At 43.9% G+C, this 14,794-nt stretch overlaps 2 protein-coding genes and 1 long non-coding RNA gene across 9 annotated transcripts in view; 1 reads left to right on the top strand and 2 right to left on the bottom strand.

Annotated features, from left to right (window-relative positions):
• The window catches only part of LOC106018950 (uncharacterized), a 48,934-nt gene extending 41,961 nt beyond the window's left edge, over nt 1-6,973 (top strand). For all 6 annotated transcript variants that reach the window (XR_011810851.1, XR_011810848.1, XR_011810850.1 and 3 more), the window contains 2 exons: nt 2,897-2,954; nt 4,404-6,973. This is a non-coding gene — a long non-coding RNA (uncharacterized lncRNA). The remainder of the gene's footprint in view (nt 1-2,896; nt 2,955-4,403) is intronic.
• Nucleotides 6,181-11,769, bottom strand: LEPROT (leptin receptor overlapping transcript). Its single transcript, XM_027462401.3, has 4 exons — nt 11,614-11,769; nt 11,400-11,475; nt 10,711-10,897; nt 6,181-9,439 (listed from the first exon to the last, which is right to left on the bottom strand). Exons 1-4 carry the CDS (start codon nt 11,627-11,629, stop codon nt 9,323-9,325), a joined length of 396 nt encoding a protein of 131 aa, XP_027318202.2. The 5' UTR covers nt 11,630-11,769; the 3' UTR covers nt 6,181-9,322.
• Nucleotides 11,770-12,440: 671 nt separating this feature from the next.
• DNAJC6 (DnaJ heat shock protein family (Hsp40) member C6) overlaps nt 12,441-14,794 on the bottom strand; it is a 43,042-nt gene continuing 40,688 nt past the window's right edge. For both annotated transcript variants that reach the window (XM_027462399.3, XM_027462398.3), the window contains exon 19: nt 12,441-14,695. In XM_027462399.3, coding sequence (XP_027318200.1) covers nt 14,594-14,695 — 102 coding nt within the window. In that variant the 3' untranslated portion in view covers nt 12,441-14,593. The remainder of the gene's footprint in view (nt 14,696-14,794) is intronic.

Raw genomic sequence — 14,794 nt, 5'->3', positions numbered from 1 at the left:
AGTGGCCATGGAGTCCAAGGATCTCTCCGGTCGAATGTTGTGTCATGGGCTCGTGTCCAGCGGTGAGGCTAGGAGAGAAGCAAATACGGGCAACAAGACATCAGTGGGGTTGGTGCCAGCGGCACAATATGGGAAGGGGCTGGGAGTTGACCTTCCTTATCATGTGGCCGTGGAGTCCAGGGATCTCTCCTGTAGAAGCTGACACATCTCCAGCGGAGTGCTGGAAGAAGGCTGTAGCCATGGTCTTGCTCTGTCCTTTTCCAGGATTCTATCTGTAATAATAAATAAAAAAACAGCTGGAGGAGAGCGGCCGCCCTTCATTGCCATGGGGGGCCTCTCCTCTCCCTCCTCAGCCCACACTCATCTGGCTGCTCCTCGGCCGGACTGGCCGGACTGGCCTGCTGCGGCCCTTTTATAGCAGCTCCCCCTGTGACACGGCCACCGCCAACATTCTGTCCCCTGTTACATGGCCATGGCATCACCAGGACCCGTGCCCACTGAGCAGAAGAAGCGGTTAAATAAAATAAAGTGAAATAAAGTAAAATCACAGAATCACAGAATTTCTAGGTTGGAAGAGACCTCAAGATCATCGAGTCCAACCTCTCACCTAACACTAACAGTCCCCACTAAACCATATCCCTAAGCTCTACATCTAAACGTCTTTTAAAGACTTCCAGGGATGGTGACTCCACCACTTCCCTGGGCAGCCCGTTCCAATGCCTCACAACCCTTTCGGTAAAGAAGTTCTTCCTAACATCCAATCTAAAACTCCCCCGGCGTAACTTAAGCCTATTCCCCCTCGTCCTGTCACCAGGCACGTGGGAGAACAGGCCAACCCCCACCTCACTACAGCCTCCTTTAAGGTATCTGTAGAGAGCGATAAGGTCGCCCCTGAGCCTCCTCTTCTCTAGGCTGAACAAGCCCAGCTCCCTCAGCCGCTCCTCGTAGGACTTGTTCTCCAGGCCCCTCACCAGCTTCGTCGCCCTTCTCTGGATTCTCTCAAGCACCTCGATGTCCTTCTTGTAGCGAGGGGCCCAAAACTGAACACAGTACTCGAGGTGCGGCCTCACCAGAGCCGAGTACAGGGGGACGACCACCTCCCTAGCCCTGCTGGTCACACTGCTTCTGATACAAGCCAGGATGCCGTTGGCCTTCTTGGCCACCTGAGCACACTGCTGGCTCATATTCAGCTGACTGTCCACCATCACTCCCAGGTCCTTCTCTGCCTGGCAGCTTTCCAACCATTCCTCTCCCAGCCTGTAGCTCTGCTTGGGGTTATTGCGCCCCAGGTGCAGGACCCGGCACTTGGCCTTGTTGAACTTCATGCAGTTGACCTCAGCCCATCGGTGCAGCCTATCCAGATCCTCCTGCAGAGCTTTCCTACCCTCGAGCAGATCGACACGTGCATAGCTTGGTGTCATCTGTGAACTTACTGAGGGTGCACTCAATGCCCTCGTCTAGATCATTGATGAAGATATTAAAGAGGACCGGCCCCAGCACTGAGCCCTGGGGACACCACTAGTGACCGGCCTCCAACTGGACTTGACTCCATTCACCGTGACTCTTTGGGCCCGGCTATCCAGCCAATTTCTAACCCAACGAAGCGTGCGCCAGTCCAAGCCAAGAGCAGCCAGCTTCTTGAGGAGAATGCTGTGGGAAACAGTGTCAAAAGCCTTGCTGAAGTCAAGGATATGATCTATACGATTCAGCTGTGCAGGAACAGGATTAATGAAATGTGTTCTGAGGGAGATCACTGGCCTCGTTTAGCAGTGCTGGATTTATGTCACGTTAATATGTGATGGTCAAAAAGCACAGTTTAAGAGAACGTGCTAATTTCTCTAGAAACAAGAGCTCTCTCTCAAGGCTACCCATACATTTGTCCTGCTCGGTCTTACCGCATCTAAAGCTTGGCCCCCTGCAAGGACAACAAAATGAGAGCACTCAGAGAAATCAATCACCCAACCTGTTTCTGGTTAAAGAAATTGCCGTCTCAGAATGGTTTCTTAGATGGTGCATCTGAGAAAGTCCTCACAGAAAGAGCACTGGGTATTTTTAGCCCTTCCCTGTTAAACATAACGTTTAAGTAAGTGGAAGTCAGAGATGGAATCCACATCCAGGACCTATTAGCACTTTACAACGTAATTCTTTCTAAATCGCCACTTGTTTGCCTTGTTTTCCATCTTGTTAATACAAGCCATAAATCTGTGTTTAAGTGTTTTTGATGTGTGGCTCGCCCTTGGCTCAGCTGCCTTCTCGTGATTCCCAGAGCTGACAAGAGCTCGGTCCCATCGGGGCGGAGAAGCAGGAGCTGGCTGCAATCACTGGCTCTGGGGGGAACGCTTACTCCCTTACTGCAGAGAAACGGGAAATGCCAGCAGCAATTAAAGGCAGAGTCGCTTTGGGTTGGTTTCGTGTTTGTTAGGGAGCCCTAGCTACGGGCACATGTGGAGCAGGCTCAGAGGAGGGGTCCGGGAGCCCCCCGAGCAGCCCCAGGAGGCAGGACGAGGGCTGGAGCCAGGACTGCTGCAAGCAGGGGCTGAGACAGAGCCTGGGACCTTCTGAGCCTTCTTTGTAGGGCTGGGTCCTGTGGGAAAAGAGACACGAGAGCAGACAACAACCCTGTCCTGAGCAAGGAGAGGAGCAGACACCCGCACCGTGGCTCAGGCATCTAGAGGGGGCTGAGTTATCTGACCTCTAGCCGAGGCTATTTGCTGAATCCCAATTAACTTTACACATCGTTCACTTACAAGACTCTACCCGAAAGGCTGCGCATTTTGAAATGATTGTTTCTAATGAATATCTGTCTAGCTATTAAAGAACCTTGTAATCTAATGTGTTCTGCTGTAGATTTCAATTAAACAGCAAAATATTATTTTTTTCTTTATTTTTTTGTAAGAATGCAGGCTTTCTTGAAGGAGTGGATAGAAGAGAGAGCACGCTCTGGCCTGCCTGAGGTATGTTATTTTGTATAATTTGATTCAAAAGGTAAAATTCACTTTATGCATGAGCAGTATTATGCATTTTTAGTATTTGTAAATACTAAGAGCAGAGTTCTCTTCCAAAATTTATTACATGGGAGATTGTTTTATTATCATGTCCTTGTCCTAAAAACATCCTAACCCCTCGTTGCAACCGTCAGCAGTTATACTGTTAGAAAAAACAGCACAAAGACAGACTGGCCAGGCAGGGAGACACTAGAGCAAAGCTGTTAAAACAAGGACAAGCTGTGAAGTGCTCTCCTGCAGTGAAGGGTCCTCTGTGAAATGCAGGGACGTGGATTTGTGTGACCACCGTCACCCACATTCCCTGTGGCAGAAGGAACAGACACCGAAGGAGAAGGACAATCCATTGCACAAAGCATGCTCACAGCCTGCCCTCAGCCCTTAGGGGCTGCAGCATCCAACAGGATTTGGCCGCTTGTATCTTTCCTTCCCTGCCCCACTGACCCCAGCACCAAATTCCCACCAGCTTCAAAAAGGAGAACTTGATCAGGAGCCAGTAAGTCACAGTTATTGCGGCTTTTGTTTTTGTGTCGTGTAAAGGCCTTTTTTTTTTTTTTTTTTGATGGAAGACTGGTAACAAAGAGCCTATTACATGGTGAAATACCAGTCTCAGGCAGGAATTAAATGAGTAACAACATCACAAGCCCAGCTTTAATAGTCAAAACAAGAAATAAGCAAATCATATAAATGTCACGACCAACCCTCTTATTTCAAGCACATGCTTTGCAGAGCATGATAAATACCATTTAACTTCTTTCCAAATCCTCAAGCAAACAAAAACATCCAAGCATGGTGTCATTTATTCATGTTGGCCGAGGAAGTAAGTTTGCCAGTACAGTCGAAAGAGCAGCTCCAAGCAAGTGATAAAAAGCAAAATTCACAGCTGTGGATGGCCGCAGCCATATCCAGCTTGTTAAGAATCCAGCTTTTTAAGAACTCCATAGAAGTGAGAAGTTAAGTTCGTAAGCATGATTTTTTATTTACTTATTTATTAATTTTATAACCCAGGAAAACATGCAATTAAAAATACAGTGTAACACAGGCACCTTCCAGTTCAGCTGTTGTAACAACAGCCAACAAAGACACTGTCAGGGTTTCAGACCTCTGCCAGGACAGCTAATTTTAATTTTAATAATGGACAGCAATGCTGTAAGCATGTTTCATAGGAAGAAGTCTTTCCTATATGCAAAGATTCTAAAGTGAGCTTGTAAGTGAGATTGTATAATGCACAATTATGTACAATTACGTTAATTAAACATAAATTACTACAATAAACAAAGCTGTAGCTTTAGTCTCACTGGGAAAATAATCCTCCTCCTATCATCTAAGACTTTTTTTTTTAGGGGTGGAGGAAGGAGGGGGGTATGTATTTATAAACCCCATCTTCTCTCCCTGCTTCAGACAGGGCCAAAAGGCCCCCAGGTGCTGCGGGCCAGCAGGAAGCCGTCTGCACACACAGACAAGGACTGAGCACCCTCACGGGAGAGGAGACGGAGCAATCAAACAGTCCATTTACAACGAGCCAGCAGAAAGAAGCAGTATCCAGAATGTTTGTTAAAATCTTGAACTAGTGTACAGGGAACATTAATTCCAGCATAGAAAGCAAAGTACCTCCAGCCAAAGTCCTACCTACAGGGCATGAACTGCTGTAAGCAATTTGTGAATGTAACTCCCAAAAAGAGAGGCATGGCTAAAAAAACCCTCAACATTAGAAATAAAAAAAAAAAAAGAGAGAGAAATACAGCACCAGGTGACAGAAGAAAAATGTTTCTCTCTGAGTGTCCAGTTGATCTTTAAAATCCAATCCCAACTCAGCAGTCAATGCTCCCCTCCATATTTTATCAAGAGACACTTCCCTGTGCAGCCCTCCAGTACGTACTGGTCATGTATTTGCAGAGGCCACTTAAACAAATCAATTAGTCATTAGTACCTGGTGTGCATCCAGCTTAATGAAATAGTCTTTTCATCCATTATCATAGCTCAGACACAATCCCCGCAGAGTAAATGATGCAGTATCTGAAAAGTCACACTGTGTTAACAATTAAGATCAGAGTTACAGAGATCATTGTAGAGCTTTACATAATTTTCAGTTTAACAGTAACAGCCTCTGCACAGCTTCCCAGGACAAGTTTGTTTGGTTAATGTCTGGGTATTGATGAGCTTAGATTCATTTTATGACTGTTTAATTTTTTAGAAAGTTATCCAAGGTCATAACCAATTAGGAAAGTGACAAGGACTGAATTGACTGTAAAACCAGTTCAAGACTCGAGCATATTTGTTTTTTTCTCCCCAGCTAAACAAGTTGACAGGAAACGGCTCTGTCTGAGCAGCTACAAAAACAAGGGTGGGAGGAGTAGGAAAAATAAGTCCTATCCTACATTATCATAGTACTGCCAAATCCAAAATTAGGTGGAATAAAGGAGTTCAGGAACCAAGTCTCCCATTCAAAATCTAGAGCCTGAAGTCACTCTGTAAGCAGAATATGAATTGGGTGAGGCAGCACAGAATGGCAATCCCAAATATTTGTTCTGCAAAACAGGGCAATGATTTTGAATCGGCTGATTTGAAGTTCAAGCATACTCACCTCTTCCAAAGCTTAGATGCTCAAATCAAAGCAAAGAAAATATCAGAATTTAGAACCCAGACACTGCAGCCACCTTCTCCTGATGGCGGGTGTTTCACAGCCAGGGTTAAACCAACTGAGCAGGCTTCATTTTCGCAAGCAGCAGTGGGATCAAGATCACCTACTCGGTACTGCCACTAACTGAGCTACAGGAGTAATAGGAAGGAAATTTGGAAAGGGAAGAGAGCTTCGATGCCCTGCTAATGATCAGGGGGACAGGTACCAAAACACCTGCAGGTAGCTATGAGACACATCCTATGCAGCTCCAGAAAGGGTGTGAAAAAGATGTGGGAGAACCCCTGGCAAGATATGTGTAGTCCCCAGGGATCACAGTGTCTGAAAACCCCCTTCAAGACCCTATTTTACCCATTAAGAAACATCATCACCGGTACAACAGGCATTTGAACAGCTCATTAACTTCCCCGCCATGGCCATGTCTGACAGCTACAGTACCCTTAGGAAAGGGCTGGATATGTTGTTCCTCATCTTTCCTCTTACAGAGCAGTCTTCTGTCAGCTCTTGAAATATAATAAAGACAAAGACATAAACACCAGGCATGTTTACTCAGTTTTATTAGACAAAACAAAAAGAAAAGTAGGATGTGTCTTAATACTTCATCTCGAGAACCTGGCGATCACAGAAAAATAAGAATAGTGTTTACAAAAGTTACAAAAGCTGCACTGCAATCTGAATTACAGGAAATGTGATTAATTGACAAGGAAGCTTTATAAAAATGCAATAACAGACTTTCAGCTGTTTATGAAATAACGATCTTTCCATGTATAAGCATTCACAAAATCAGCACAGTATTGTAATTAAGGCACTTTGGATACATAACATTCACTTCCACGTATGAAAACAACTTCAGAGAAACCACAGGAAATTGCTACTGGTAGATAGTGACAGTGTGCCCAGTACTGGCCATCAGAGCACCAGGTTTGTGTCAATGAGTGAAGCTAGCATTGAGAATTTTTCTACCCTGACACTTAAACATTGAAAACTTGTCCAAGGAAATTTACTTCTAAAGAGTTCAAAAACTCCATGGTTTAAACATGGTTAAAATTAATTTTAAAAGTTAGACAATTTAAAACAGAAGTCCACGGTGAAATCTGCATGAAGTTCACATTATTAGTGCACGTAGCTGCATCACAAGAGAAGCGTTCGCTTTCTTCATTCAATATCTACCTGCCATTTCATGAGGTACCCACCAACCACAGTAATATCCAAAGTAAATACAGTACAATAGCATAATTTGTCAAAGAAGCAACCTCTCCTTAACGATGTACTACTACTTCTAGTCCTCCTTTTCACTTCAGATTGTCACGTGCTCACTGCCTGTATCTGCCACGCACACGCGCTATTTACTAACAGATCCTCCAGTAACTGTTCTCTAATTTAAAGAAAAATTCATGTCAGCTTGTTTTTACTCCACTGTCTCAAAAGCAAAATGTCAGTGCTAACTGAATAGTTCTGTAGACTTCTATCGCAGCCGTCGGTCCATAATGAAAATACTCAAGAAGCTGCTGCAAGCCCAGGTATTTTAACAGGAGGTCAATGGAATGATTGCAATGACTTCAGGTTTGTGTAGAATCAGGCACTTCATTTGTATATTACTGTTGTTGTTTCACTTCACCGACTTCAATGAAAAATGCCGTGATACAGGGGAAAAAAGTGACTTCTTCAAAAATGAAAGCAGGACCTCTGTGTAGAAACTGTGCTTGCTCTAAACGACTCAGCTCATAACTAGAACAGTTTCCCCAAAAGTACTTTACAGATCAGTTGGACACAGCAGATTTCACTTGAAGTCAGGAGGAAGAAACTGGTGGACAACTTGTTTACACCCAGCATCTTTACAGGCATGTTCCTGCTTCAGCTGTGAGGAAGCATTAACATTCAGAAAAAAACTTGTCCTCTTCTGTTAACTCGTCTTTTACAAGAACGACAGCTTAAGGCACATTTCAGTATAAACTAGAGCTACTCAGCATTCCTCACCACTGAAGTGTTCACTTTATACACACCTGAAGTTTGTGTTTAAAGCATGTAATTAACAGCTTTCTATCTAATCAAATAGAAGAATTATTTACCTTCCTGAAGGACAACACTCCACATTCCTACTGAAGTGACACTATGTTACTTGGTCCCCAGAATGACTTTTATACCTTTTTTTTTTTCTACGGCCCTGAGCATGAACAAAAGACCAAGTATCAGAGTGCTCCTGTAACATTCGTTAATTTGTTAAGCTTTGCTCTGTGCAGCAATCCACAGGACTCCGTTTTGCAGTACACCAGTAATGAGGGAGTTTGGAGAGCATCATAAGTAGTTCCATACAATTTAGTATGCAGAAACCATTGCATCAGTGAAGCCGCCACATCTTGTAGAGTTGATTCTGTTACCTCTTTGCACAAGGTCCCTTACAGTTAATGCTGGGTGACAGCAGTCAGCTGTGAGCTAACAGGAATTATAAAATACTCACTTGCAATCTGCTCATCTAAAGAACTCAACAGTAAAACATACCCCACGTGGGAATTCAGTTTCTTACTTCACAGAACAGGAATCTCCTTATCTCCATTTTCCTACGGAATAATAAGCTAACGTGTCTACATGTCTCTTCTTTTATCCCTTTGTAGGCTACTGAAAAGTCTTCTAGAGTTAGGGTTGTATCAGAATGCATCTGTATTCAAAGGATTCAGCAAGACAAAATAGTAACAAACTCACTTATAAATGTAAACGTTTAGTAAGATAATGCCATCAGAAAAATATAGTTTTAATATAATGAGCTTTTCTTACAGACAAGAAAAACTGTTTGAGTAAGTATGTTTTAAAAGCAATGAGAACTGAGGAGGGAAGTCCTACCCAGCAGAACACTCATTCTTTGCGATTTAGGCATTTTACACATAGGAATAGAGTTGTATGCTATACTGTGATTGTAAGTGTCCTGAGAGTAGTTTCTTCCTCCGTGAACCTTCAAGAGAAGTAATGTCAGCTCTGAGCATTAAAATACATTAGATTACTCCCAAAATACATCTACAGTCATTAAGTTGAAGAGGGACAAATCAAGAGTATCTTTGGAGGGGAAAAAAAAGTAGTTTCTAAATGAACAACATAAAAGGAAGGGAGGATTTTTAACCAGTTGTTTTGGTTTTTTGGTTAGGCAATAAAAGAGCTTGCATAACTTATGTTTGTTATTTTTTTGTTATCAGGAAAATCAACTAGAATTACAATTGCTCAAATGGAAAGCAAGTACTCATTTATCCATAATCAAAGTAGAGAGGCAATCAAGTTGAACAACAGTAAGTAGGATAATCTTTCTATTGACCTATTTGGATTACATGGTTAAAAAAACAAAACACAGACATGCTGACCAACGTCTCATACACCGATACTACTCTGATTAGAGCAGAAATTAATGCATATATACTGAAAAAGAGTAAAACAGTTTACATTTTGCAAACTTCTTTGTAGATAAATTTGCAAGGGTGATCCCAATTTTTACTGGACATGTTAAGAGCTGTCACAAAGGCCCTTCCCCCTTGGCTGACATTTTAAAAAGCACGTTATGATCTGGTAGTGGAAAGCTACGTTACATGCATATGCACACACACGCCTCGGCGTGCACACATACATATGTTGCAATACATACACAGATACACACACGGCGATGTATGCTGCAAAACGTTACCAGCGTCAGGGTGAGGTCCTACCACTGCTCCCAGCTAAAGTCATCTCCTCTACCAAACACAAGAAAAAAGCCTAAGATAGTAAGGAAAATGACTGCATTGCCAGCCAGCACCAGGCCACAGGCTCCCCATTTGATCTGAAATGCAAGGAAATGAAACAATCAAAGCAGTTCTTATAAGACAGGTACAGGGCAGTTAATTATATGCATTAGATAAGCTAAACGAAATACTACAGAAAGGTGCTAAAAGCATGAAGAGAAAAAAAACAAACTATAAATAATTCAATTTATACTACTAATTACTTAATTAGCAACTACTTGTTATTAATGCAAGACTTCAACAGACAGACTAATGGTGCTACATTCTCAACCAAAATCATTACCTTGCCATACAAGTCACTAAAACATACCTAAGTCGCAGAAAAACCCAGTTAGATTAGTGTTCTCTTTTAAATATTAGGTATGAAAATAAAAGATAGGCTTTCAAATAAATGCCAGGAACAAGCACAGAAAACGGCACAGGGCCTTAAAGGTAACAGGGCCTTACAGCTTTCTGTAACTATCTGCCCAGCTAAGTTTACCCTAAAAAAGGACGTTTACTCTTAAAAGATACAGCTATGAATTAGAGTTCCCCCTCGTGGTCACTTCTGGTTCTGCCTGTTGCCAGGTCCACAGGGAACAAAAACATGATGTTGGGACATTGTGCGTTAAAATAAATTATAACTAAGCAGACAGAGCTTTAGGCAAAACTGAAAGACCGAAGGGAAAACAAAACAAAACAAAACACAAACACAGGAATCTCATTAGGCAGTTTGGGAGACAGGACAAGAGAGTTCTTTGCCTTGGAAATAACCGTGACAAAAATCTCACCACTGAAGAGCAGTTCATAAAGCAAAGAAAATAAGTTAGCAGAATTTCCTCAGACTTTGAGAGGACAAAGCATGAGCTTGAGAAATGCTCTGAAAACCAGGAGGGCAGTTCTGGCAGTCTGGCCTTTTATCTTTTAACTGATAATGCGCTCCAGTCACCAAGTTTTCAGCATCCTAGATGGACAAAGCAGACATTCTGAGATAAAAATAAGAAAGGTGGCGTAAGAAGCACTGGAAAAGCTGATGACAGAGAGAGGCATGAGATGAAGGAGGAAGCAATATCTTGTAGCGGACCACAGCAAAGCTAGAAGAAGACATCTAAAAACTTTTTAGTCGTGTAAGTCATTTTGTTCAGGTCACAAAGCTGCACAGGCACAGAGCTTCAGCAGCGATAGTTTTCATCAAAATCTAGAAACATCTCAGTCCAGAAAATACTGAAAGGATTCACCAACAAAAGTGGCTCACCGGGCTTAGAAAGAAACAAGGGCACGCTTAAAGGTTACACTCAGTGACTGGTTTCTTATAACCAGCCGAACTCACCGCTTCGACCCGTGCCAGGATTATGGGGAACCCAAAAGTGGAGACCACGATGCCAGTGGTGAAGAAATACGCCAGCTCCCTGCAGGCACTGCTGGCCGCGTCGCTGTCGTCACTCACCCTTTTGGCGATGAAGTGGGGAATGGGGCAGATGAAGTAGAATATTAAGACAAACATCGGCCAGTACACGCTGGGGGAGAGGAAGAAAAAAAGATACATCGTTAATTTAGTGTGTGCTTTAATGGGAAGTGTGTTGTGTTTAGGAAAAGCGATTGCAGTAGCTGCTGCCCTACTTTGTGGTTGGAAAAATGGGCTTAAAATCAGAGATTTAAGCAGAGGGTTTTGTCAGCAGGGCCCCCACCCCCCTGCCTGGCAGGCTCAGCCTCCCACAGCCTCACGCAGGGCAGGAGCCGCCCCGGCACGCCCCAAAATTGGGTTCTGGGGGGCTGCAGCCCCGCCGGGACACAACCGCAGCGCCTGAGGAGGCGCAGGGCGGGCGGCAGCAGCAGCAGCTTGCCCGAATCCGAGCGATTTCAACCCAAAACCAAGGCAGCCACGAAACCGCGCCCTACACACGCCGCGGGGCCGCGAGAAGCCCGGAGGGGGGCGTTTAAATCACGATAATAAATAATAAATAATAATAATAAAGAATAATAATAAAGAATAATAATAATAACGGGGCAGGGGCTCACCCGTAGTACTCCAGGGCGCAGCCCAGCATGAGGAAGGTCAGCCCGATGGCTCCGCTGAACGACAGCCCCACGAGAGCTGCAAGGGCACAAGGCGGCGGGGGGTTACCGTTGGGAGCCGTTGGGAGCCGTTGGGAGCCGTTGGGCACCGACCGTTAACGGCCGTTACCGGGAGCAGGGGATGGGGGGGGGAGGGGGGTGCGGGGGGTCCCGGTACCTTTGATGCCCGCCATGTTCCCGGCCGGCGCCCAGCTCCGCGGCCCCGCTGAGGTGGCGGCCGCCGCTTCCGCCTGCCGGTACCGGGGCCCCGCCCGCGCCCAGCGCGTCAGCGGCCGCCCTTAAAGGGCCCGGAGGCGGCTGGGAGGGGAGCGCGGTGCGGCACAGCGCCGGTTGGGGAAAGGGGCTGCGGGCCCTTTAAGGGGCGGGAGGCGGGAAGGGGCTGCCCGTCGCCATGGTAACGGGGCGGGGGGGGCGGCCCCTGGCAGGCGCTGAGGCGGCTGAGGGGGCAGGGCCCCGTGTGCAGTGCACAAGCAGGGCTTCGCGCAGCACACTCCAAAAAAACCCTTTTCTCGCCCCAAAAAGCCCCTGCCCGGCAGCACCCACCCGTGTCAGGTGCCCCCGGCTCACCCCCAGTTCCGCCCCGTCGCTTTTAGGGCAGGTCTTCAAGCATTAAGGGTTTTGGCACCCCCTCATACAAAGGGGAAGCTTTGGCACAAAAGGCACCTTTTTGAAGTAACAATTTTCGCAAAGCCCTTACAACCCACCTCCCAAGGGAGATTTTCTTTAGATAGCCCCCATCTCAGGCTACCACCTCTTATCATTCCATATCGGGTCTGATACAGACAAGTGATTCCCAAAAAAATAAAACCCAGGGAATTTAATACAAATTTACATCTTGGTACAGCTACTGCTAACGTAAAGATCTGGGACCTACAATATACTCAGCTTTTTTTTGCTTATCCAGCACTTACAGAGAGGGTACCTGTTGAAAGCAAGCAGGCAGAATTCCCCCACCTCAACCCCCAAGCACAAACCATACCGGAATGTTAATTTGAGCTTTTAATGTATATACAAATGTTTTAGACCAGTCACAATTTCATTGAGTATATACTGTATTTACAAAAATTACAATAATTTAGTCAAACAGTAAACCTGAACATTGATAACCTCTGTCACTACCAGATATGACAAGAATTTTTTTTTTTTTTAGTTAATTATCTTGATATACATACGTCCTAATACTTTCATGCATCCATAAAAACATTAGGGATGAAGTAATCAAAGTTTAAGTGGGGTAAGGTTTCTTTTGGTAGATAAAGTTTAATGATGGGTTTGGATTTTGTGAAGATGAGTATCCAGAGTTGTTTGCCATGACAAACTTGATACAAAGCTAATGTAGTTCTCATTATTAAAAAAAGTACATTATAGTAATGAGATCCTTTTTATTATATAGGCATAGGTCACAATATCTACAAATGTGAATGAGAAACAAACCAACGAATCACAGGAACATAATTCACATTCCAGATATCTCTTTAAATAAGACAAGCACATACTGGATCAAAACATTAATAAATAACATCCAGTTTGTTACTATTATCTTAAGGTCCTTTATATAAAAGGAGACCTATGTGTTGGTTTCACATTTTCAGTTAATGGTAGTAAATAATGGACCGATACAACAAAAGGATGACTTTTATACAGAAAGCAATGTACTTTGACACACTGTCTTTGCAGTAAAAGTTTTGCCACTTGAAAATTTAAGTGCAACAACAAGTGGATTGTCTTTAAAAACCACCAGCTTTAAAGACTCACATCAGATGGCAACCTGATCCTCAAGCAGTAAATACAAATGATTTCCTGCCTATCTTCTCCATGTACCTGCCTCCTCAAAGCGCAAATACAGATACAATTTGTTGGTAACTGAACTGCTAGCTTTAGTGATTCTAGAAAAGGAGAAAGTCAGATTTGGGGTGAGGAGCATAATTTGGTTTTTAACTAGGAAAGATGCTTCAGCAAAGATACTTCATTGTGATATTATTGCTTTGGTCCAAAACAAACTTCTAAGATAATCAATTTGTAGTGTATTTACCTCAAAAATCAGACCTGGCCCACAGATGTCTACATGACAGCTTGTACACCGCGGTCTGAAAGTGAAATTGCAATGGGTTGCATTCTGCCAAGAGCCTTTGCCACATGTTCTGGAGCTGATAAAGGCATAGAGGTGATGCAGGTGGGCTGGAAAAAGTCTTCTGAATGCTCAGGAAGGGAAGTGTTACCTATAGTCTAGGAAGTTGCTAAAACTTCTCAGCAGAGTTTTAGCTTGTCGATATTTATTTTGTTTGATGCTTTCAACCTACTGATGAGAACTTCACGGGAAGTACAGTGCTCATTCTTCCCTTTTCACAGCTGTGGAACCACCCTTCCCCCCAGTTCATGATTCCCCCAGAACTGCTGTTTAACAAGCCAACAAGGTGCAGTTTGACATCAATTACTTGTTGTTTGCTCTAAAGACACTTGCTCCATGATGCTGAGGAATTTGTTCCATACATTTCACTGCTGGACTGTGAGGTGAAGTACAGTATTAATGCGTAAAGCAGCAGTAAGCTGCCACACTGATCAACCCAGGCTTTGGCTTTGTCTCTACTCAGACATACGATACTACATGAGCAATTAAGCAGCAAATGGTGACTGTTAGAAATGTGCCTAAATCACATCCAAGCACTTAAATTTGATAAAGGTTGATCCAAACCTAGGAAGAAAGTACATCAAAGTCTGGGCTTCACCACCAGTTAGAGAACTCAAGTGAAGTGTTGCCATATCACATTTTGCACACACACACACAAAAAAAAAGTAGGAAATTCACCAGATACACTGTGTCAGAGACAGAACAATTCCACCTTTTCCCAGAATGTGTTCTCTCTCACCCCACTAGAATCCAAAGGGGAAAAAAATGTTACGAGTAACTGTAGCCTCTTGGCTCCCATATGGCAAGCCAGGTGGCTAGAGTTCCTTTGAGCTCAGGATTCTTGAAACAAGTATAAGGAAACCTTTCTCTTGTTCTTCATGATAAGTATTAGGCTCTTAGTTTTCTGAAACTTCTGAATTTCCAGCCAGAGTTTGGTTGATCTGTGACATTTGTGACAAGAGACTATACAAGCACTAGCACAGGTTTGTAGTGGAGACTGAGAAAGTATCTAATACAAGGGTTTTTGTCCTTGGTTTTCAAATTCTGACCAGGCATCATTTAGCTCCATAAATATCATCTTTGCATATTGTTCATACGGCTGCCCGGTGGCCTAGAACAGAAACAGAGATATCACATTTACCAAGTGAAACTACCAGAATCAGACCTCTGTGCCGTTAGATTCTCAAGCCGTTATCGTTCAGTTTCCATA

This window comes from Anas platyrhynchos, chromosome 8, assembly GCF_047663525.1.
Source record: "Anas platyrhynchos isolate ZD024472 breed Pekin duck chromosome 8, IASCAAS_PekinDuck_T2T, whole genome shotgun sequence".
NCBI lineage: Eukaryota > Metazoa > Chordata > Aves > Anseriformes > Anatidae > Anas > Anas platyrhynchos.
This window is presented reverse-complemented; position numbering and strand designations above follow the sequence as displayed.